This window comes from Vigna umbellata, chromosome 5 (assembly GCF_029865625.1).
Source record: "Vigna umbellata cultivar VRB3 chromosome 5, Vumbellata_1.0, whole genome shotgun sequence".
Classification (NCBI taxonomy): Eukaryota; Viridiplantae; Streptophyta; class Magnoliopsida; order Fabales; family Fabaceae; genus Vigna; species Vigna umbellata.
In genome coordinates this window covers 11,918,832-11,942,097 of record NC_142169.1, presented here as the reverse complement: position 1 = coordinate 11,942,097, position 23,266 = coordinate 11,918,832, and the positions used below count along the sequence as shown (strand labels likewise).

General features: G+C 32.7%; 1 protein-coding gene and 1 pseudogene across 1 annotated transcript; one reads left to right on the top strand and one right to left on the bottom strand.

The window, feature by feature from the left end:
- Positions 1-6,553: 6,553 nt before the first annotated feature.
- Positions 6,554-7,738, bottom strand: LOC148197690 (uncharacterized; annotated as a pseudogene).
- Positions 7,739-21,900: 14,162 nt separating this feature from the next.
- LOC124831051 (CASP-like protein 2D1) lies at positions 21,901-22,959 on the top strand. The gene is made up of 3 exons (XM_047304937.2): positions 21,901-22,188; positions 22,287-22,398; positions 22,630-22,959. Exons 1-3 carry the CDS (start codon positions 22,052-22,054, stop codon positions 22,885-22,887), a joined length of 507 nt encoding a protein of 168 aa, XP_047160893.2. The 5' UTR covers positions 21,901-22,051; the 3' UTR covers positions 22,888-22,959.
- Positions 22,960-23,266: the final 307 nt, after the last annotated feature.

Sequence of the window (23,266 nt, the reverse complement as noted above, 5' to 3'; positions counted from 1 at the left end):
AAAGCTAATAATCAAAATCTAAGAGCTTAAACCGAATACTACGAGCTTAAACCGAACACTCTTAGTTTCAATATCAATTACATAATTTTGGTAATATGACGAGACCAAGTGCTTAGTGCATCACCGAACACTATTGAAACAGAGTGCTGGCATCTGACCGAGCACTACCAACACAGTTCAAGACCGAGCGGTCAATAACAGTTATAGCCTATGACAGACCGAATGCTACAATTCATTGAAAATCAATACTAAACCGAACGGTCATTAACTGAGAATCCACAATCGCAAAACTCAATTAAGACCAAGCACTAGATAAAAGTCGAACGGTCAATTAAAGACCTTCAGAAACTACATAATTCTGCAGAATACTACAAAATTAAGATCAACACCAAACCTTACCAATTTCACTCGACCACTGTTCCATAATCATATAGATACACAATCATCATAAACAAAGTATCAATTATTCCATACCAATAGTACCGAACACCCAATTCATCCAATTTTACATTCATATAGCTTTATCCCAATCAATTTCATACACATGCATATTTATCAAACAACATCTTCATACATCAAAACCAAGTAATTAAATTATCTAGCTTCCCTTACCTCTTAACCGGACCGAACAACTTTACCACTTCAGAAATTTGCTCCTAACACCAGAATTCTCAAGAACCTACAGTTTACTGATTTTCGGTAACGGACCAACCCAGAATACCAAAAAAGTGATCAGAAATCAGAAGAAGAAGTTGATGAACACATGCAACCAGAAATGTGACTTGCATGTGTCAGACTGTTTCAGAATCCTACAATAACCTAGAGATTGAGACTTACACGTTCTAAACGAGACATTGATCGGTGAAAATTAAAGTTCTTGATACTAGGGGTGATTGAGTGTGGTAAGATGATTGAAAAGATGAAATGAGATGAAGATTTTCTAGAAAGAAGAAGGAGAAAAGAAGAGGTTTGAGTTTTTTAGAGAGATCCAGATTCTGAGAAAATGGAATGAGTTGTGCTTTGAGAAAATTCTATAAAATGCTCAAACTCTTTTAGTTGAGACATCTGTCCCTCTCTTCCGAGTGTGATTTTCAGGGTTTTACAATATATATATATATATATATATATATATATATATATATATATATATATATATATATATATATATATATATATATATAATATATATATATATTATATATATATATATATATATATATTATATATATATATATATATATATATATATATATATATATATATATTATATATATATATATATATATATATATATATATAAAATAAATAGATAGACAAGAGAGATTAAATAATATCACTATAAATTACACCCATTCAATATTTCATAATTTTCTATACAACATATATTTTTTTACAATATGACTTTTGAATGCTAATAAAATATATTTAAATAAAGGGTTAAATATGTTTTTAGTCCCTGTTGTTTCTCGTTTTGGTCCCTCTTTCAAAATAAGGTACAATTTGGTCCTCATTCTTTCCGAAACTCTAGTTTTAGTCCTCGAAACTTTGGTTTTAGTCCTCGAAAACTACCACATTTTTAACGGTGTTAGTTTTCGAGGAATAAAACCAAAATTTTGAAAAGAATGAGGACCAAATTGTACCTTATTTTGAAAGAGGGACGAAAACCAGAAACAGCCAATAGTTTAGAGACTAAAAACATATTTAACCCTTAAATAAAAGATTAGGATTAGAATTTGTTACCTTTGTGCTTTCTGAAACATCACAGTAATATATACACTTTCTTAGAGTTTAAATTTTATTATATAAAGAATTGAATTAATTATTATTATAATAACTATTTCACAATTTAAATATATATAAATGAAATATATATATATATATATATATATATATATATATATATATATATATATATATATATATATATAGGGGTTTGCTAACGCGCGTACGCTTATTTTTCAGTTGGTACATTTTAGCAATGTGTACCGGATTTTAGTAGACAAAAATATCCTTATATATTATGGATTCCAAGTTTTAAGGTTAAGGGTATTTTAATAATTTTCATTTTCAAAACTTAAAAAAAGAAAAAGAAACCCCCCAAACCTTACTCACCTCTCTCATTCCTCTCAATCCTTTCTCTTTCATCTCTCTCACTCCAACCTTTTCTCTGTCATCCCTACTGTAGCCCCAATTGAAAAAAATCAGAAACACATGCCTTTAAAAAATTTTCCTTTGTAAAGAATTGAGTCATTGACATATTCACCTTCAAGGCAAAGGTTCATTCAAGATCTCTTCAATTTCACCATCTTCACTAACCTCTCTAATTTCATCATCTGTATTTGTTGAATCATCATCTCTAAAAACACCCTCCAGGCCAATTACCAATTCTTTCTGATGTCATTATGCTTGTGAAAATTAGATAAAATTATATACGACAAAAATTATAAAATGAAAACTCATTATAAAGTCATTTTTTTTGTAAGAAATTGTTTAACAACTGAGTGTTTCTGATTTTTTTCCAGGCCAATTACCAATTCCTTTGATTGTCATTATGCTTGTGAAAATTAGATAAAATTAGATAAGACAAAAATAATAAAATAAAAACTCATTATAAAATCATTTTTTGTAAGAAATTGTCTAACAGCGAGTATTTCTGAATTTTTTCCAGGTCAATTACCAATTCCTTTATGCTTGTGAAAATTGGATAAAATTAGATAAGACAAAAATTATAAGATGAAAACTCATTATAAAATCATTTTTTTGTAAGATTGTTTAACAGCAAGTGTTTCTGATTTTTTCAATTGAGGCTACAGTAGAAATGACAGAGAAAAGATTGGAGTGAGAAAGAGGAAAGAGAAAGGGTTGAGAGGAATGAGAGAGGTAACAGAGAAAAGATTGGAGTGAGAAAGAGGAAAGAGAAAGGGTTGAGAGGAATGAGAGAGGTGAGTAAGGGTTTGGGGGGTTTCTTTTTTTTTTTTTTAGTTTTGAGAATTAAAATTATTAAAATACCCTTAACCTTAAAACTTATAATCCATGATATATAAGGATATTTTTGTCTACTAAAACCCGATACACATTGCTAAAATGTACCAACTGAAAAACAGGCGTACGCGCGTTAGCAAACCCCATATATATATATATATATATATATATATATATATATATATATATATATATATATATATATATATATATATATATATATATATATATATATATATAAATGAATGAATGAATAATAATAATAATAATAAATTTGTTTTTTAAAATTCATATATATTGGTTAATTTTAAATCTATCCATTTTTTTCTTCATAATTTCATAATAATAATAATAATAATAATTATTATTATTATTATAAAATAATAATAATAATAGAGTTTACGATAACTGCAAATTGTAAAACACGGTATTTTCATCTCATAAATTTAGACCATACAAAATTAAATGTTTATTGTGTATTATAAATATAAATCCATTGGAAAGTGCTTTATAATATTAGACTACTATAGATTTTAAGAAAATATAGATTAATAAATTAAACAATAATGATAGTAATAGAAAATTTTCATATATGAATAATAATCTTACCTGTCCAAAACAGCCGAAAACAAAAGTTAGTTCAAAACTTAGTATTGCCAAACTGAAGTTAATGCCTTTAAAATAATTCAAGAAAACAATTTAAATATTTTTTAATAAATAAATATTCAAAACTTATTAATTATAAAAAATATAAAATGAAAATACATAAAAGTAGTATTAAAAAAAAGATAAATAAATATTCAAATTTAAATTTTGTATTTATTACAATTCTTTTAATTTATATATTATGTACAAGTATTACGTCATTATTATATTAAAAAAACACTATGTGCAGTTATAATCTTTTAAAACAACTTCTCTATATTCATTAAAAATGTGATTAATTAATATGTTATCAAATATTTTAAAATTTAATTTATTATTAAGTATTTATTAAAGAAAAATATATAATTAACTGAATTTATGCACCGCACAAATTTAAAATATAGTATATTAAACTAGACTTGGATGTTTTTACGTTGATACAAATTTTAAATTTACAATGGATTGCTTTGACAAAATTTAGTACTTATAATTTTCATATTAAGATAATTAAAAATAATTTTATGATACTAAAATATTATATATATATATATATATATATATATATATATATATATATATATATATATATATATATATATATATATTAAAATTAGAAGAAGAAGAAAAAGAAGTCAATGAGGCCGATTCGGGTCTACGCACAAAGTAGCTCCGTCATTTAAAAAGAACTGACATTATAAGGGAGTTCAAAAATGCATATTATAAGAGTATAAAATATTTCTGGAAACTTTAAACATTTTTTAAACCCATAAAGGCAGCCTCTGTTCTGATGATATTGGATGGGCTTTTAATATAGATTAAGATGTTCATCCGATGATGATTTTTGTAGAGTTTTCTTCTAAATAACTGTTGTAATTTATGTACATGGTAACAATAATAATAAAATCTTTTAAATAATGATGTTTTACTTCCAATGATTTTAGAAAGGTTTTCATAAACTTTTTACAAATGCTGAAGACCATAAAGACTCTAAGAAACAATGATACCGAACACACTTTTATATTGATTTACTCTTAACTTGAATTTTCTCTAGTTCCATTTTATCAACTACAAAATATTTCACTAATCAATTCATAATTACATATATTTTAAACTATTAATTTACACTCAATTTAATTAAAGACATTGCATAAAGTAAACTTAAGATTAATCTATCCTAAGCAATCTTAGACGATGTCTGACATAAATTAAAAAAAAAAACTATATAAAATATGTATAAATAGACACGATTTTCAAAGTAAAAATTGTTTACTCATTTATTGTTAAGTTTGTTATATTAAAAATAATTGACTTAAACATTCATCTCACACTTCAACTAAGGAAGAAAAAGTTAAATCACGTGAAGGACAAGAAATCATCTTAGATTGAATAGGAGAAAAAACACAGTCTTATAAGAGGATTTTTGTCCCTCGTAAGCACATTTGATGCCCACATAAGGTTCAGGTGTGCTTAAAAGATCACATGGTGTAGACAAAGAACACGATTAACAATTAGAAGTGATAATATGATAAGGTACATAATAATCATAATGGAGGGAACATAATATGTTACTTGAACGACAATCTCAAATGTTTGAATTGAGAAGGAATAATGAAGAAGAGATGAATACGCTTGATTAGTGCATATTTATGCCATCATTTAGTCTTTAATAATGTATTTTTAATTGGTTTTTGTACTTTAATAAAATATTTTAACCAGAATTTGTTATAATTGTTATTATTAAGCATGAGATACAAAAACATGTTAAAAATAACTTTTTAGTTGCATAAATGTTCTTTAGATATTTTGAGATATGTTAATGCAACTGCATAGGTTGAGCACATTAAGGTGTGAAAATAAATAAATCCAAGAATAGCAAATACAAGAAGTCTATTCAAGCATAGCATGAAAAAGTAAAGAAATTTGTCTAAGTCAATAAGAGGAAAGAGGCAACAGGCAACAAAAGTTGGATGTTGCGGTTTTCTCTATTTTTTCTACTAAAAGGGCTTTGATAATTGATAAATGGTTATGATTAAAAGAAAATTTGGGAAAAATATATCTTAAGATATTTTATTTGATATTGTTAAATAATTACCTTATTTACCTATATCAATAAATATCAAAAGATAATATTTGCCAACTTTTTTTTAATCTAGCAAATATCTTCTCAAATATTTTTAGATTTCCACAACAGTCAAATATATCTTAAAGATATAGGATTATGTAGAAGATAATTTAAGGAGATTACATTATCATAAAAAAGATTACAACAATAGAAAGACCTGAAACAAAACCCAATCGAAAGGGTTTCTAAGCTCTCCTAATGTGTTTTCTTAAGCTTAATAACAAATTTAAAGTTTAAGTCTGTCAAATATGAGTTTGTTATAAAACATACTTAAAAAGCTCAATATAACATATTTAAAAAGACTGTTTTGTACTAGTAACTAGTTATATTTATAGGATCAACATGGGTTTTGGGCCTATGTTCCTATTGAAATAATACTTACTTAGAGACTTATAGCAACATTTATAATAAATAATAACATGATGATAAATAATAACCAACACTTCAAACTACTGAAATTCAGTTGTAATATATAAATATGACTTAAATAGATGTAAGTTGAATTGTCATGTAATAAAAAGACTTACAAAATCTTATTGGGTCGCGCTTTTTAACCTGCCTAGGAACATGTATATTTTTTATTGGCTTAATAGCTTATTTTGTCCCTAGTTTTGGTGAGTTGTGTCAATTAGGTCCCTTCTTTTAAAAAAGTGTCAATTGCATCCTCACTTGGTAAAATTTTCCTCAATCAAATCCCTTTCGTTAAAACTCACAAACGGTGTTAACTTTTTATTCTCTCTCCTCTGTTTCTCTGCAACGCAGTAGACCTTTCTGTCAGTGCTATTTTTTCGTCCTTTTATGGAGTCATACTATTCCGTTAATGAGCTTTTCTGTGAGAGCCTCCTTGGTTGCCAGAGTCCAGAGCGTCAGTAAGTCCACAGGAGCAAAGCCTGACCAGGTTAAAAGCACACCATAAGACAAAATCAAACACCAAAAAACCTGAGATATACTGAGAATAGGCAAGAGAGAGAAATGTACAAGTAAAAGCATAACCCCTCACTAGTTTTCTTGCGAGGTTCAGAAGGGGTTGTTTCATAATGACGAGGCAAGAACACCCCAGTTCCACCACATCCCCTTTTCAAAGAAGATCCACCCGTACCTAATGCAACCCGAGACCCAGATCCGCCAAACTGCACCCGATTGTTTTGTTGCTGAACTTGACAAGGGGACCATGCAGATTGGGGAAAACATGTAGGACGAGTGCATTTCACATTCACACTCTCATGGTCAAACTCACGCACTCTGTTCTGAACCTGAACCTGTTGTTGCTGAACAATCCAGTTATGCTTGGTTGGCCTTCCCCAAACCGAACCACATTGCTTCTTCGGTTTCACAGCCTACGGAACCAGCAAAACATCAGTCATTATTAGAAACCCCGCATAAGACCGGTAATAGGAGTAAAACAGAGTGTATATCAACGCGATAAGGCAAATAAGGAACCAAGTGACGAAATAATAACAAAAAAAGCTTCTTTACCTGATTGAAACACTGGTTGGGGCGAGAATGAGTAAGTAATCCCCTACTCTTCTGAAAGTCATATTCAAAAACATGGTTGTTGTTTATCTTCAACCTTGCGACTTGTCTGGCGACAGCGTATATAGCTTCCTAGGGGTCGTTGTTTTCGTCAAATGGAGTCGTTGAGAGCGAAGGAACGCGCGAGTACCCGTTCGGGCTTCCGTCGCCGGAATCGACGCTTTAACCCGACCAGCTCCCGAATCCAGTAAGCGTGGACTGCGGGGACCTGACTAAACCCTGAGTCTTCCTCGGAATCTCCGAGAATGTTCCATTGTCGGGTTGAATAGGTAGCGCAGAGAGGTGTTTACGAGTTTTGTTAAGCGAGGACTAACTGAGTCGACAAGTGAGGGCGGCGAAGAAGTCCTCTTCGTCGTCGCTGCTTTCGATCTCTGTGGAGCCGGCCAGAGATTCGAGCGGTGGAGAAGAGAGCCCAAGGTCGTAGTGGAACTCGGAAGGAAAGGCGAAAGGGGCATGGAAGTGGACGTTGTTGATGTGATGGTCGTGGGTGACAAGGAAGTGCGAGGGAATTCAGAGGCAGCATCAACCATGGTGGTAGTTAGGATGGGTAAGGAAGTGATTGTGAGAAGTGATTATGATTCAAAGAGAGGGAGAGAGAGAAGTGCAGACAATCTGCTTTTATTAAGGTTTTGGGGTCCTTTTGAGGTAGTGAGAATTTTGACAGAAAGGTCTGTTGCATTGCAGATAGACAGAGGAGAGGGAGAATAAAAAGTTAACATTGTTAGTGAGTTTTAACGAAAGAGATTTGATTGAGACAAATTTTATCATGTGAGGATGCAATTGACACTTTTTTAAAAAAAGGACTTAATTGACGTAACTCACCAAAATTGGGGACAAAACAAGTTATTAAGCCTTTTTAATATGATGATATATAATTGTTGAACTCTCAATTATTATTTTAATTCAAATATTAAAGTTCACATATATATGTAATATGTAATAATTTAAAAAATATTTTTTATTTTTATTTTCTTACGTTAAACTAACTTGGTAACATATATTCGATACATTACCAAAGACGTCATACAACAAAGTTAACCATAATCGAATAGTATGTTTACTAATTTAAACTTTGATTGTGTAGTATTTTTAAATATACTATTTTTCATGTGCTACGTAAAATATTAAAAAAAAGCAGTTTCAGCTCAATTCGGAATTATAACTCGGGTCTTTTGTTTAAACAACTTATAAAGTAAGAGTTACAATAAAAATTAAATTCTACAAATCAATAATTATGTTTTTTACATAATGATGAAGCATGACAGAGGCATTAGCGTTGAATGGTGACTTAGCCATACGAACCACTAAATGAACACTTTGGTTCACTGAACATGTTGGACAGCTACTTCTTGCACCCCTCCAAATTCTACCCGCATCCCTACAAGATTTGGAACTCCCATTTTGACCATCAGATTTTTATTTGAAACTCCATGAAAGATATTGTGTTGTGCTGGTGGCTGAGAAACTTGGAAGAGAATTATTTCGGCAAGTGCTGGTGGAGTTCGTGGTGGTGTTTTGAAGCCACCGAGATCGGTAACGGCTGATGGTGTTTTTCGAAAGTGTTGGAAGAACGTTTCGGAAAAATAAATCTAGAACAACGGTGGGAAGTACAAATTGTGTTCCAGATTCGTGGTTTTGAAAAGCTATTATGTACAATCTGAAAAAAGCATTTAGGAAGTATATATTCAACTTGTTCTCTGACGATTCCGAAATAGAAATGTTTGTTTACTGAAAAAAACCAATCCCAAATAGTAAAGGTGCTCCACTGGAAACATCTTTGTAATTTATAAGGACAGTTTAGACATTTCACAAGGATAACTTGGACATTTCATTTACTAAAAAACAAATATTTTGCTTTGTGTGACCAGTGAATTGCTATCTCCAGCTCACTAAGTTTAAATATCTATTTTACCCTTTAGTATTCTATTTGAAAGCTGTTCGTCCTTCATTCATAATTTTTTTCGCTGCTGGTTTCTCCACCAAAATTCAAAGTACAAATATTCCTTTGGACAACGTCGGATATGTTTTAAGAACAAAAATGAATCTATTTAGAGAAAAATACTTGCATTGTTTTTCCGAATCCTATAAGATTTGTGTTCGAGATAGTCAGTTCATTAACAATATGATTAAACAAGAGGATACCACACTAAAAAATTCATATACAATAGTACTCGACTTAATTTTTTAAAATAATTTCTTCAATTTAAATTTTACAACTCGAAAACATAATGTAAAATTATAAATATGGAAAAATAAAATTGGTTTAGACTATCTTGGTCTTCGTGTTTCTTCGAAAATCGATCATCGTCTTAATTAAGTTTTCATTTTTGAAATATGATGCATTTGATATTTTCATTACTAAAGTTAGTTAACTCATATGCCACTTGTTATATTTTTCTAATTACTTTTAAACTAGACAAAAATAAGAATCGAATTAATTAATTAATATTTAAGCCTTTATTATAATAAACCTAAATTTATTTTTAAAACTTATATAACTATTTTGCTTTTAACTCAATCTTAACGGTCTCATATTACTTAAAAGTTGAGGCTAAAGACAACCTTTTCTTTTCTTTTTAAGTATCTTTAAAAGACAAAATCGTGAACAAAATAGACTCCAAAAAGTGTTGTAAAACCTGTATTGCAAAAGATTTTTTCTTCCGTAGTTTGTGCATGCTGAAGAATCGGATGATGCAGTTTTTATGGAGTGGTTTTGACCACGTGCACTGTAGTCTCCCTAGGTTTGTGCTTCCAGTGTCTTCCGCAAGCTAGGGGCTGCCAACGTTTATTTTGCAACGTTTTAATTAATTAAAATATTATTTTTTCTAAAAGATATTTTGGATTTTTGGATCATGGGCTTGATCCATGAACTCTATAAATAGGGAGCTCCTCCTCCATTCCAAAACACACAAAAATTCATTCTTTCTTATTCTCCTTTTTTCTGAGTTTCATTCTTTAGCTCTTCTAAAATTATTCTGGGTTATTCTTATACTCTGTTTAGAGTTCCTTGCTAGTTCTGAGATCCTCAGAAATTCTGAGAAGTTCCTGTTGTATCCTGGGGAGCTTGCACAATACACCACGGATAAGTCCTTAATGACAGTGATCTACACGCCTTAGGAAGTATTTTGTTCGTGATCTTTATTCTTTATTGTCAGCTTCTACAACAAAAAGAACAAACCTATTATATTGATGTTCATACCAAAGACAACCTTTAAGGTTCCATGAATAATTAATGTTCATACCAATTATATTGATGTTCACTAGTTTTGGTTTTCTAGTGTCCAAAACAACCCGACGATAATGATTGTAGGATATTACATTTTTTGCTATATGAATGAAATTATCTCATACTATGAAGAAGGGACAGTTCCAACTGATGTAAGTTATGTTGATTGTATACATAATTAATTTGTAGTAAAACTTTAATTGATTACTTTTATATTATTTTTCTTTGTTGTAATATTTTCCTAGTTGCAAATATCAAGAATATTATGACAATCTAATAAATAATTGAAGTTAGGGAAGATTGATGTTTATATGTCATTAATAAATGCTTATAGGTTAGTATGTTATAGTTGTATATATTGTCTTATAAAGCAATGTCATTGTTCGTGATATGTAATGGATGACTTTGATCCTTTATGTATTTTGCAATATTGTATTAATAATTTTTTATTCATACACTAAAGTAATGAACATTCTTTTTTAGACCTTTGTCTTTTTCATATTTTTTCAAATATTTTGTACATAACCAAACTAATAGATAGTGCGTGTTTGAAAAGACAATGTTTATTGAAAAATAAAATAAATAATTTATAGGTTTAATCACTTCGGAGGTCCCTATTTCTACAGATTCGTATCAATTGGGTCCTCATATTTTGAAAGCTCTCAATTAGGTCCCTATTTATGAAAAATTGAATCAATAAAGTCTCTGCCATTAAATTTTGTGGACATCGTTAAAAGTGTTGCCTAGTGACTAGGTGAGGTGGCAACGTGGCACGCAAAGACGTTAATAGGTGGACTTAAATGATTTTGGGTTAAATATGTTTTTAGTCCCTAAACTATTGGCCGTTTCTGGTTTTCGTCCCTGTTTCAAAGTAAGGTACAATTTGGTCCTCATTCTTTTCGAAACGTTCGTTTTAATCCTCGAAAACTAAACACTGTTTAAAAATTTGGTCCTCATTTAGCAATAAATGAGGACTAAAACCAAAATTCCGAGGACTAAAACGAACGTTTCGAAAAGAATGAGGACCAAATTGTACCTTACTTTGAAAGAGGGACGAAAACCAGAAACGGTCAATAGTTTAGGGACTAAAAACATATTTAACCCAATGATTTTTTAAGTTTTAAAAAAGTTTAAAATAAGGTATGCAACGAGAACGCGAGCTACCCTAGGTCTCCACGGTACTATGCGATGACGCTTGAACTTGGCTTCTGGTTTGTTTGCAAGTTTGATTGTGGTTGCAGGTGGAGGCAAGCAACGACGCAGTTAGTGGTGGAGAAGAGTTGTGATTCGCGATCTATAGCAGCGGCGTATGGTGGACGATTCTATGGTGGAGATTGAACAGTAGTGCTGCTGGCGCGACGACGATTTGGCTGGTGCAAGGGTGAAAATGGTGAAGTTTGGTGGTCGCGGCATAGCAAGGGATCGCGTTGGGTGGTGGCGTGAGAGTGAAGGTCGAATCGCGATGGCTTGCGATTTCCATGGTGGTGGTGCTACGATGTAGAGCTTGCCTCAACGGAGGGCTTCGCGATTTGGATTTTGGGTTCTGTTTTCTTGCAATGATTGGCAGGTCCAGTGAGATACGAAAGTGATGGAGGTGCAACAGAAGGGAGAAGACGCTTTGGTGGTGGCACGTGATGCGTTGGAGAGGACGGTTGCCGGCGAGGATGGCGGTGACGACATTGGATGGTGCGATGGATAGGGTTTCTTGGAGAGAAATTAAGGTTTGTCTAGAGATGGTGATGATGACGTGTCAGGGTGGTGATGTGGCAGGGACTTTTTTAAACTTTTTTTAAATTAAAAAATTATTTAAGTTCACCTATTAACGTCTTTGTGTGCCATGTGCTTATGAGATGCCACCTCACCTAGCCACCAGGCAACACTTTTAACACCGTCCACAAAATTTAACGACAGGGACTTTATTGATTCAATTTTTCATAAATAGGGACCCAATTGAGAACTTTCAAAATACGAGGACTCAATTGGTACGAATCTGCAGAAATATAGACCTCCGAAGTGATTAAACCTAATTTTTAAAAACAATTTTGGACCAATACACAACTCTTTTTAAAAAAGTGTTGTTTATTGAAAAATTAAAGAAATTATTTATAACATCTTTATACTAATAGACAACATGTTGTTTATTTGAGCTATTAATAGATAACACTTATTAGAAAAAACGTTGTTTATTGGTGTTTGTCGATAGACAACACTTATTCAAATAAATGTTGTCTATTAATAAATAGTGTTTTTTCAAATAAGCGTTGTCTATTGGCGTTTATCAATAGACAACATATTTTTTAGACAGTGTTCAAATAGACAACGCCTAACAAACGTTGTCTATGAGAAAAACATTGCCAAAAAAAGCTTTTTATATTAGTTAAACATGTTTTTTATACCTATTTTCGAATAGGTATAGAAGCTGGGGGTATAAAAAATATTTAACTTTTTATACTGGTTCTAGAACAAGTATAAAAAGTATCACTTTTATATCGGTTATTTCCTAGAATCGGTATAAAAAATCTCACTTGTATACCTGTTATTTCTATAACATTTATAAAAGATATCTTTTTTATACTTATTATTCACAGAACATGTATAAAAAGTCAAACTTTTATAGTGGTAATTTTCTAAACAAGTATAAATAGTATCTCTTTTATACAGTTTATTTCTAAAACAGGTATAAAAAGTTCCACTTTTATACCTATTATTGCCCCCAACTGATGTAAAAGTTCTAATTATGATAATTTTATTTTAGATGCTCGTTCTCTCTATTTTCATATTTATCAAACATTATTATCATATCACAATAGAAAGAGATAAGAGAAAATCATTAAAGAAAATGTGGAAAAAGGCATCACCAAATTCATTATTATTGTGTTCCTTATCATACATAACCCTGTAACTTTATAGAGCACACAAAATTTACATAGACACTCAAGCGTATAAAACCTATAAACTGTCTAAAATAAGTTATTGAAACTTTTAATAACCAGTAAAACTAAGTACAAATTGCCCAAACTAGCTAAAGTAAGATTACAAGACTAATAAGAATTAAGTAAAACATGTTAGCTTTTCTTCTCCATTGGCTAGTGCAGGTTAAATTAATTTTCAAGCTATGTCCAATGGAGCCCTTCACAACCTATTCTAGATTATGAAGCCAGTTTAGACTAGTTCCAGGTTACATGAGCTTAGTCTAGCTAACTTTGCAACCAATGTGATGCACATTCGAGAAAACTTCCTTTATCAATATTTATAATTGGACCTAATGCTTCATTGCATACACTTTCACCACAGCAAAAATCGTCTAAGCTGGACTATCCTCTCGCACAAAGAACATAATCAAGCTAAGAAAATAATTGCATTGACCACTACCATGTAATGCTGAGCATCCTTTCCTGAAAACGAACACAAAACAAACTCTTCATTAGCCTTCAACATGATAATATTATATGAATTCTCATGAAAATAACAAATATTTAGGTACATCTTTTCATTTTTTCACTAAAAGTAATAGATCTAAAGAAGTCCTGAATCTGTTATCAATTTTGTCAACGCTAACATAAGGCTTAAAAATATAAAGAAGGAGATGAAATGAAAATTGCTTTCAAGACCATGTTTGGTTTGTATGAATGGTTAGTCATGCCCTTTGGCTTGACCAACGCCCCTAGCACCTTTATGAGGTTGATGAACCATGTCCTTAGGGAATGTATATGAAGGTTTGTTGTAGTCTACTTTCATGATAGCTTAATCTATAGCAAAGGTCTTCATGATCATTTTCGCCAACTTAGGCAAGTTTTGATTCTTCTTAGAGAACATTATCTTTTTGCCAACTTTGACAAGTGCACTTTTGTCAAGACAATGTTATTTCTTGGATTCCAAGTTCGAAAAGATGGAGTGCATGTTGATCTTGAGAAGATCAAAGCTATACAAGAGTGGCCCACCCCTAAGATAGTGAGAGAAGTGAGAAGTTTTCATGGCCTAATTAGTTTTTATAGGAGATTTGTACATAACTTTTCCACCATTGTCGCTATTTTGAATGAGCTTGTAAAGAACTTTCATTTGAGACCTTGGAAACTAAGTTAACTCATGCGACGATTCTAGTTTTGCCTGACTTTTCTAAAAACTTTGAACTAAAATGTGATGCATTTGGGGTAAGGATAAGAGATTTGTTACTTCAAGGAGGTCATCATGTAGTTTACTTTAGTGAAAAACTTAGAGGACCTACCTTGAACTATCCTACCTATGATAAGAACTTTATGCCCTTATTAGAGAGCTCTTAAGAATTAGGAGCATTACTTGGTAACTCGAGCATTCAGTATACATGATTCTCTCAAGTATTTGAGGAGGCAAGGAAAGTTGAATAAAAGTTATGCTAAGTGTGGAATACTTGGAGAATTTTTCCTAATGTTGTGGTCGATGCATTGTCTAGGAGGCATACATTATTAGTTACCCTAGGTTCACAAATCTTAGGCTTTGATGAAATTAAGGAGTTGTATGAAAATGATGAAACATTTGCATCCATATATGCATCATGTCTTAAGAAGACTTTTGGTGGGTTCCATCTTTCTGAGGGATGCATTTTTAATAAAGGAAACCTTTGTATTCCTCAAGGATCCATTAGGAAGATTCTTATAAAGGAAAGTCATGGAGGAGAACTCATGGGCCATCATGAAGTTGATAAAACTCTTACTATTTTGAAAGGTAAATTCTATTGGCCACACATGAGAGTAGATGTCCAAAGGCATTGTTCTAGATGTATTGAATTTTTACAAGCTAAGTCTAAAGTGTTGCCTCATGGACTCTACACACCCTTTCCTATAGCTAGCATCCCTTTGGAGGACATAAGTATTGACTTTGTTTTGGGCTTACCAAGGACTCAAAGGGGTTATGATTCTATTTTTGTGGTGGTGGACCGATTTAGTAAAATGACTCACTTTATACCCTGCTACAAACTAGATGATTCTAGCCATATTGCAAGGCTTTTGTTTAAAAAAGTTGTGAGATTGTATGGATTACCTAAGACTATAGTGTCTTACAGAGATGTTAAGTTCCTAAGTCCTTTTTAGAAAACTTTGTAGGAAAAGTTAGGACTAAACTATTATTTTGTACCACATGTCACCCTCAAACTGATGGACAAACTGAGGTAGTAAATATGTGTCTATCCACATTATTGAGGGTAATCTTAAAAGAAAATAAAAGTCTTGGGATGAACATCTACCTCATGTAGAGTTTGCTTATAACTAAGTAGTCCACAAGACTACCAACCTTTCTCCTTTTGAGGTTGTATATGGTTTTAACCCTGTCACTCCTCTTGATTTACTTCCATTTCCAAACACATCTTCCTTATTACATAAAGGAGTGTCTAAAGCAAATTTTATCAAGAAGATTCATGAGAAGTTTAAACACCAAATTGAAAAACAAACCCAAAAATATGTTGAATACAATAACAAAGGGAGGAAGAAAGTAACTCTTAAGGAAGGTGACTTAGTTTGGCTTCATTTAATAAAAGAAAGGTTTCCAACTCAAAGGCGGTCCAAACTAAGCCCAAGAGGAGATGGTCCATTCAAGGTGGTCCAAAATATCAATGATAATGTATATAAGTAAGAACTTCCTATTGAATATGGTGTTAGTCCTACTTTTAACATATGTGACTTGATTCCTTTTGCAAGATATGATCAATAGGATGAAGATATGAGGTCAGATCCCTTTCAAGAGGGAGAGTATGATGGAGGACCATCTATAGGAGATCTTCGACCACTTATTATACGCATGGTAAAAAGGATAGAAGAAGAAGAAGGAGTTTCAAGAACACTACTTTAGTGGAGAATCACATATTAGTCTTCTTCTTTTATCTTTATTATCTTTTGTAAATGTTTAAAATAGTTTCATTAGGCCTTGTATTTGGCCAAAACACTTTGTTTAGATTTGTTTAGTAAGTTTGATGGCCTTACAGGAGAGCTAGCACACCAATAGGCCATGGTCTAGAGGATTTACGCCTAATATAGGTCTTGGAAGAGTTTAGAAGGGTTTGGAAGATATCAACATCAAGGGAGGCTCCCCTACATTGAATATGAACGGTAGTTTGAGAGAAAGGCTCCCATTCCCCAGCCCTTGCCATAGGAAGTTTTTAGTTTTGCTCAAATGCAATGTATTCTAGCCTACTCCTTCACTTATAAAAGGAGATGCATCCCTTATATTTTATTTAAAACTTGATTGAATGTAAAGATACTTTGCCAAATTTTCAAATTTCTACTAGACTTCTTTATCCTTTCTCCTTCAAGGCCCAACCTCCTTATAGGAACTACACTAAGACCACACCATTCAAAGCATCATCTTCATCTCTTCATCAAATTTGCTTATGCTACTACATCTCTTCCATGGAGTTCATCACTTTTGAAGCAGCTTCCTCAATCCATTCTCTATCAGGTTAATATGAAGTTAGAAGGGTAAATGGAGTGCAAACTTCAAACCTATTCACATGTAACAACAATTGGGATTAAAGAACCTACACTATGCCATGGAGAAAAGATGCAAAAAATAAAGAAAACAATCATGACTTAATTGGTGACATGAAACTGACAATTGGAACTAATATTCAAAGAAAACAACAAAGAAAACAACCTAGAACTGAACCTGCCATGAATTTGATTAAGTGAATCACAATTACTCTTAAAAAGACATTTTGAAAAAACCACAAGCCCACTTTAGGGTCTTGTATGTTCTATTAAAGAAACTTAAAAGTGATCATTCTCATTCAAATAACCAAACACAACAATAATAAATTATGGATTATGCTCAAAATTGAATATTTAATCATGAATGCAATGTTGGTACCAGCAAGTCGCGTAGCGGAGTAGTCTACGATCAAAGAGCTTTAAGCGTGTAGCGGTCAATTTAAAAAATGGTTTCTTTAATTTTCTTATAAACGTTTTATCGAACCGTTGATGTGCAGAAAATAAAAAAAGAGTATAAGGAGTAGAAAAATTACACAAATGATTTTTATCCTGATTTGAATCAAAAGATTCTACGTCCAGTCGTTAATCACTATGAATAATGATTAACCTTTTCACTAAAAACAGTTTCACAGTTACAAAATAGTGAATGGAAATTTAGAACAACAAAACCTTCCTTCAACGAACGAACCGGAAGAGACTTCCTTCGGCAAACGAACCGGAAGCAACAACTCTGCCAACTTAAAGAGAACCACTCCAACCTTTGACACACAAAGTGCAAGCTTCTCCTATTCACAAGACTTGACAAAAGCAATAACTATCACTTGAGAACTTCCTCAAACGCACTGTATTCTCAATCTTCAGATTCCTCATCCTTTTCTAAACTCTTACTTTTCGAATGTTCAAATTTGAAGGCCAATGTTTTCTTCTTTCATTGGGCTTCCTCAGCACTCAGTCTATTAAACTCGAGATCGTGCTCTCTCAACTTTCCAAAAAGCACAGCCATAGGCATGAACATCAAGTTTTGGGACTTAGTTATTGTAGTAACCTTTGGTTGCCATGTCCTGTTCAAAGATTTCAAAATTTTAACATTTAATTCATCAGTGTCAAATTTTTTACCTAAACCAAAAAGATGGTTGACGATATGTGTGAAGCGTTTTTGCACATCAGGGATGGTTTCACCCTATTGCATCCTGAACATCTCATACTCCTGTATAAGGGTGTTTTTTCTAGCACACTTCACATCCTCAGTTCCTTCATGGGTTACTTGAAGAACTTCCCACATCTCCTAAGCCGTTTTGCACACTGAAATCCTGTAAAATTCATTTAATACCAAAGCAGAGGATATTATATTGCGAGCTTTCATATCAAATTGGGTTCGTCTATTTTCTTCAGCAGTCCATTGAAAATATGGTTTTTCTTCCTTTACACTATTCAAATTTACAATAGGAATAAAAGGACCATTCAAACAAATACCCCTATCAATAGACTCCACAAATATTTGCATTCTTATTTTCCAAAAAGCATAATTTTCCCCTGTAAATAAAGGAGGACTATCAATAGAAGCACCCTCAACATACACTTGGTTATGACCGCCCATTTTTGAAAAATTTGAAAAACTATCAAAGCAAGCTCTGATACCAATTGTTGGTACCAGCGAGTCGCGCAGCAGAGTAGAAAAATACGATCAAAGAGCATTAAGCATGTAGCGGTCAATTTAAAAAATGATTCCTTTAATTTTTTTTATAAACGTTTTATCGAACAATTAATGTATAGAAAATATAAAGAGGGTAGGGTAGAAAATTTACACAAATGATTTTTATCCTGGTTCGAATAAAAAGATTCTACGTCCAGTCGTTAATCACTATGAATAGTGATTAATCTTTTCGCTAAAAACAGTTTCACAATTACAAAATAGTGAATGGAAATTTAGAACAACAAAACCTTCCTTCGACGAACGAACCAGAAGAGACTTCCTTCGACAAACGAATCAGAAGCAACAACTCTACCAACTTGAAGAAAACTGCTCTGACCTTTGACACACAAAGCGCAAGCTTCTCGTATTCACAAGACTTGACAAGAGCAATAACTATCACTTGAGAACTTCCTTAAACGCATTGTATTCTCAAATGGCATAGATCTCTTTTCACTCAAAGAGAGCTTCCCTTAGGCACACAGCTCTATATACTCTTAAAATAAAAAAGTTCAATCTAAGAGCTGTGGAAAACACTATTTATAGCCTAAGGTTCGTGCAAGGTCGGAAAATGAAAAGACACATTACAACTGCCAGTGATAATCGATTATTGTAAGTGATAATCGATTATCTGCGAGACTTGGAACCGTTTGAATAATGACTCTTCAAACTAGTCGGCTTTAGTTCTTCAACTCCTTCTACCGTTCAGCTTGATCCCTTATTGTCTTTTGCCGTTTGGCTCTATCCCTTATAACTTTCTACCGTTCGGCTTGGTTCCTCACATCTTTCCAACGTTCGGTTTGATTCCTCACTAGTCTCAGTCATGCCCTCTGCCACTCGGTCCGAACTGCTCAATCCTGATTGCTCGTGTCCTGATTGCTCAATCCTGATTGCTTGACCTTGGTCATCGTCTGTTAGTGACCGTTCGGTCTTGAACTATGTTCGGCCAATGTTTGTCCTGCGTTCGGCCTTCAACTGTTTGTGACCGTTCAGTCTCAGTCATGCCTCTGCTCGGTTGCTAGGTTCAATTCTTTCTACCACCACTTTACCGTCCAACCGCTCGGTCTCATTCATGCCCCGCTTGGTCTTGGTCATGCCTTCTACCATTCGGTCTTAACTGCTCGGTCCTGGTATCTTCTGTTATACAAAAATGCTTTTAAACTTCATACAACAGGGGTCTTCATATTCTTCACTTTGTAACATCATCAAAATCATTATCCTCAAGACACCAATAATCCTTGTTGGTAACATGCAACTCAATAAAAGGACGTAATCTATGAAAAGGGTTTGTGCAAGGTATATACTAACCAAATAAACCAAGGATATATGCCTAAAACTACTAGGTATTAACAAGAGTGGATATGACGGGATAGTAACGGTTTGTTTATTTGGAGCAATCTGTTTGTTGCTGAAACGTGAGGAGTAGAAGAAGATGATGAGGGGAAGGAGGAGGGAAAGGAAGAGAGGAGCTATCAACTGAATATTCGTAAGAATTTCAATCATTTTCCTATGTGTTAGCAACTGAGGAATCGGAATTTGGTATATGTTGTTGGATATGTTGGTCATGAAGGAAAATTTGTGTATATACAAAGAATGATACGTTGGACCGTACAAACGGTGTCACCTGGATGCCTCAGCTTGCCACCTGTTAAAAAAGTTAACATCGTTAACTGCATTTAACGAAAATGCTATTATTGAATTAAATTGACTAAATTAGGGACCCAATTGATCACTTCCAAAATTAGAGGACCCAATTGAAACGAATTAGCAAATACAAGGACCTTCGAACCTATTAAACCTTAATATAAAATAAATATTATTACGTATCATAAAGTAAAAGAGGTACACGAGATTTACTCAAAAGAATTCTCACGGCCACTTTGTGCTCATTAGACTCCTTCGTGCAACCCTCAATGTAAAGCAGAAGAACTCTGTATTATACTAACACCATTCCTATGCTCTATTCCTAAAGATACAAAAACTAAGGGAAAAGAATGACTCTGTTTCGATATCTGAACATGTCCTTACTCTATCTACTATTACATGAAAAGGGAACTCCTTCCCACTCTCTAATTACAACTATTCAAAGAACCAGAAGCAGGGAAACGAAAAGGAAGAAAAGAACCCGAGCCATGAGCTACGCCTGATGTGACAATCGAGGACCGCGAACCAAGGCTTCTCTTTAAGCAACCTTGCAATCCCCTCTGTTTTGGCCCGAACTAAGGCTTCTCTTCCAATGGCCTCTACTCGCCTATGTAACCAGCTTCTTCAAGGTCCAAACTCACTCTGGTTCAACTCTGTTCAGACCCTCAAAAGGGTCTCTCAAACCCTAGCTTCAGAATTGGGGAATAATTGTTCAAAGCCCCCTCGCAATACTACTTCAGCTCTGCGTTTGGTAAGCAAAGCAGTGCGTTTTGGGCCTCTGCTGCACCTAAAGCTGTGTGTTTCACTTAGGGCAAGTAAGTTCTCAATGTTGACTAAATCAACCACTTTTGATCAAAGGGCTCATTTGACGCACATACTTGACATATAGTTTCTTTTATAAGTATACTTCTACTTCGAATTGGAATAACATATAGACATGGACATATCTCAAATCACCTGACACAAAAGAAGAACATTTCAATTTGAAGACTAAATAATGTAAAAAGGAGCTTGTGGAGTCTTTATAATGTGTTTTTGACATTGTTATAACAGATAAAATTTATAAGATAAGTATAAAGTTTCGATACACAATCCAATAAACATGATGCACTCTTTATTTCGCTATATATTTATATAAGGAATTATACACATATGAAATGAATTTATACATATTGTTAAACCTCCTTTATGCTAACACATAAATTATTGGATTTAATTATATTTTTATTGTATAAATTTTTTGATATTTTAGTTTTGGTCCTTCAAATTTAATTATTTTAATTTTTTTAAATCAAAATAATATGATTTTAGTTTTTAAATAGCAAATTTAAGTGAGTAAAAGTATATTCAAATCTTAAATAATAAACCAGAAATTCTAAAGTTAAAATATAATTCCGAAATTTAGTAAACTTATTTCATTTTCTTTAATTTGATATTTATCTATTTACTAATATCGTATTTTTTAATTTAAAAATAAATAAATTTAGGAGATTAAAACTAAAATTATTCCAACTTTGTTTGCCTAAAAATATCACTGAATCGTATTATTTCTAGAAAGAAAAAGGAGTGAAAAGGCAGGAGGAAGTGGAAACAATCATGTTATTTCTGGAACACGGTAACACCAACGACAAAGTATGAAAAAGCGTTTCCCACTATTCTCACCAACCCCACTAAGAGGACTCAAGTACTTGTTCTGATATCAGTGAGATCTCTCAAACAGCTTCAGTGCATCTGGGAAGAAACATCACCTTCCAATGCTTAAGCTTTTTGATTCTTCTCTGAGGCTCTGTGCAGTTCCTTTATCAGTGGCAACCATATGGGTTACTGTCACTAACCAGCAGGACAACAGCAGCTATGGAATGTTGAAATATTACAAATTATCGGCTCTCAAGTAAGAATCATATTGACTATCCATTTTCTAGGCACTGATTCTCATAAGTTCTTTCTTTTTGCATATCAATCACTTAATTTTACAATTGTTTTTGACAGGTATATGGTTTTAGTCAGTACCCTCTGTGCATGTTATGCTCTAGTTGCTGCTGCTTGCTCATGGGTCAGATACTATGCATCCAAAGCTTGGATTTTCTTTGTCTCTGATCAGGTTTGATACTTTTGTTTTATGCTCTTAATTCCATTCAAAAGGGAATTAAGGAAACAAGCATTGGATTAAGGGACCCCAACCTCAGAGCCTATTTCTCAGTTTCGGTTTAATTCTTAATTTATCTTCTACTTCATAATTCTTACGTATTAGAAAATTTGAAGAAAATTGCATATGGCTTTTAGAATCTTTTGGCTTATCTATTAAGGTATCTACAATTGATGCTTCTCACAGATTATGGCATATTTAACGATCACATCAGTTGCTGCAGTAACTGAGATATATTACCTGGCTTACAATGGTGCAAGGGAAGATTCTTGGAGCGAAGCCTGCAGTTCCTATGGCAGGTTTTGCGGCAAAGTGAAGTTGGCTTTGATTTTACATGCTATCACATTTTGCTGCTTCTTTCTTTTATCCGTTATTTCAGCTTTCAGAGCGTTTAGTGTCTTTGATCCTCCTTATGTCAATTCTCTAGAGGTGCAGGGAGATTAGATAATTAATTAGGATATATGTGCACTTTAAATTGACGGTAGCCCAATAATATATATATATTATTTATATTTATATTGTGGAGCTTAAATTTATGTTAATATTCGCGTGGATCCAATTACAATTCAATATTCACCCGTACAATTCACCTGTTTACTTACGTATTAATTTAAAAGTTACACGGCCTTAAATATACTGATAGATTAATACATCATGTTTATCATGGACATTGACTTATTACTTCGCTAACTAACCGATCGAATGAGACACTGTACCATACACTTTTACTTCTTTAAAGTAAATACGAACGCTGTATTATATTTTGGTATTCGTGTTGTTTGAAGTGTTACTGCGTTTATTCTAACCCATATTAGTTTTGCGG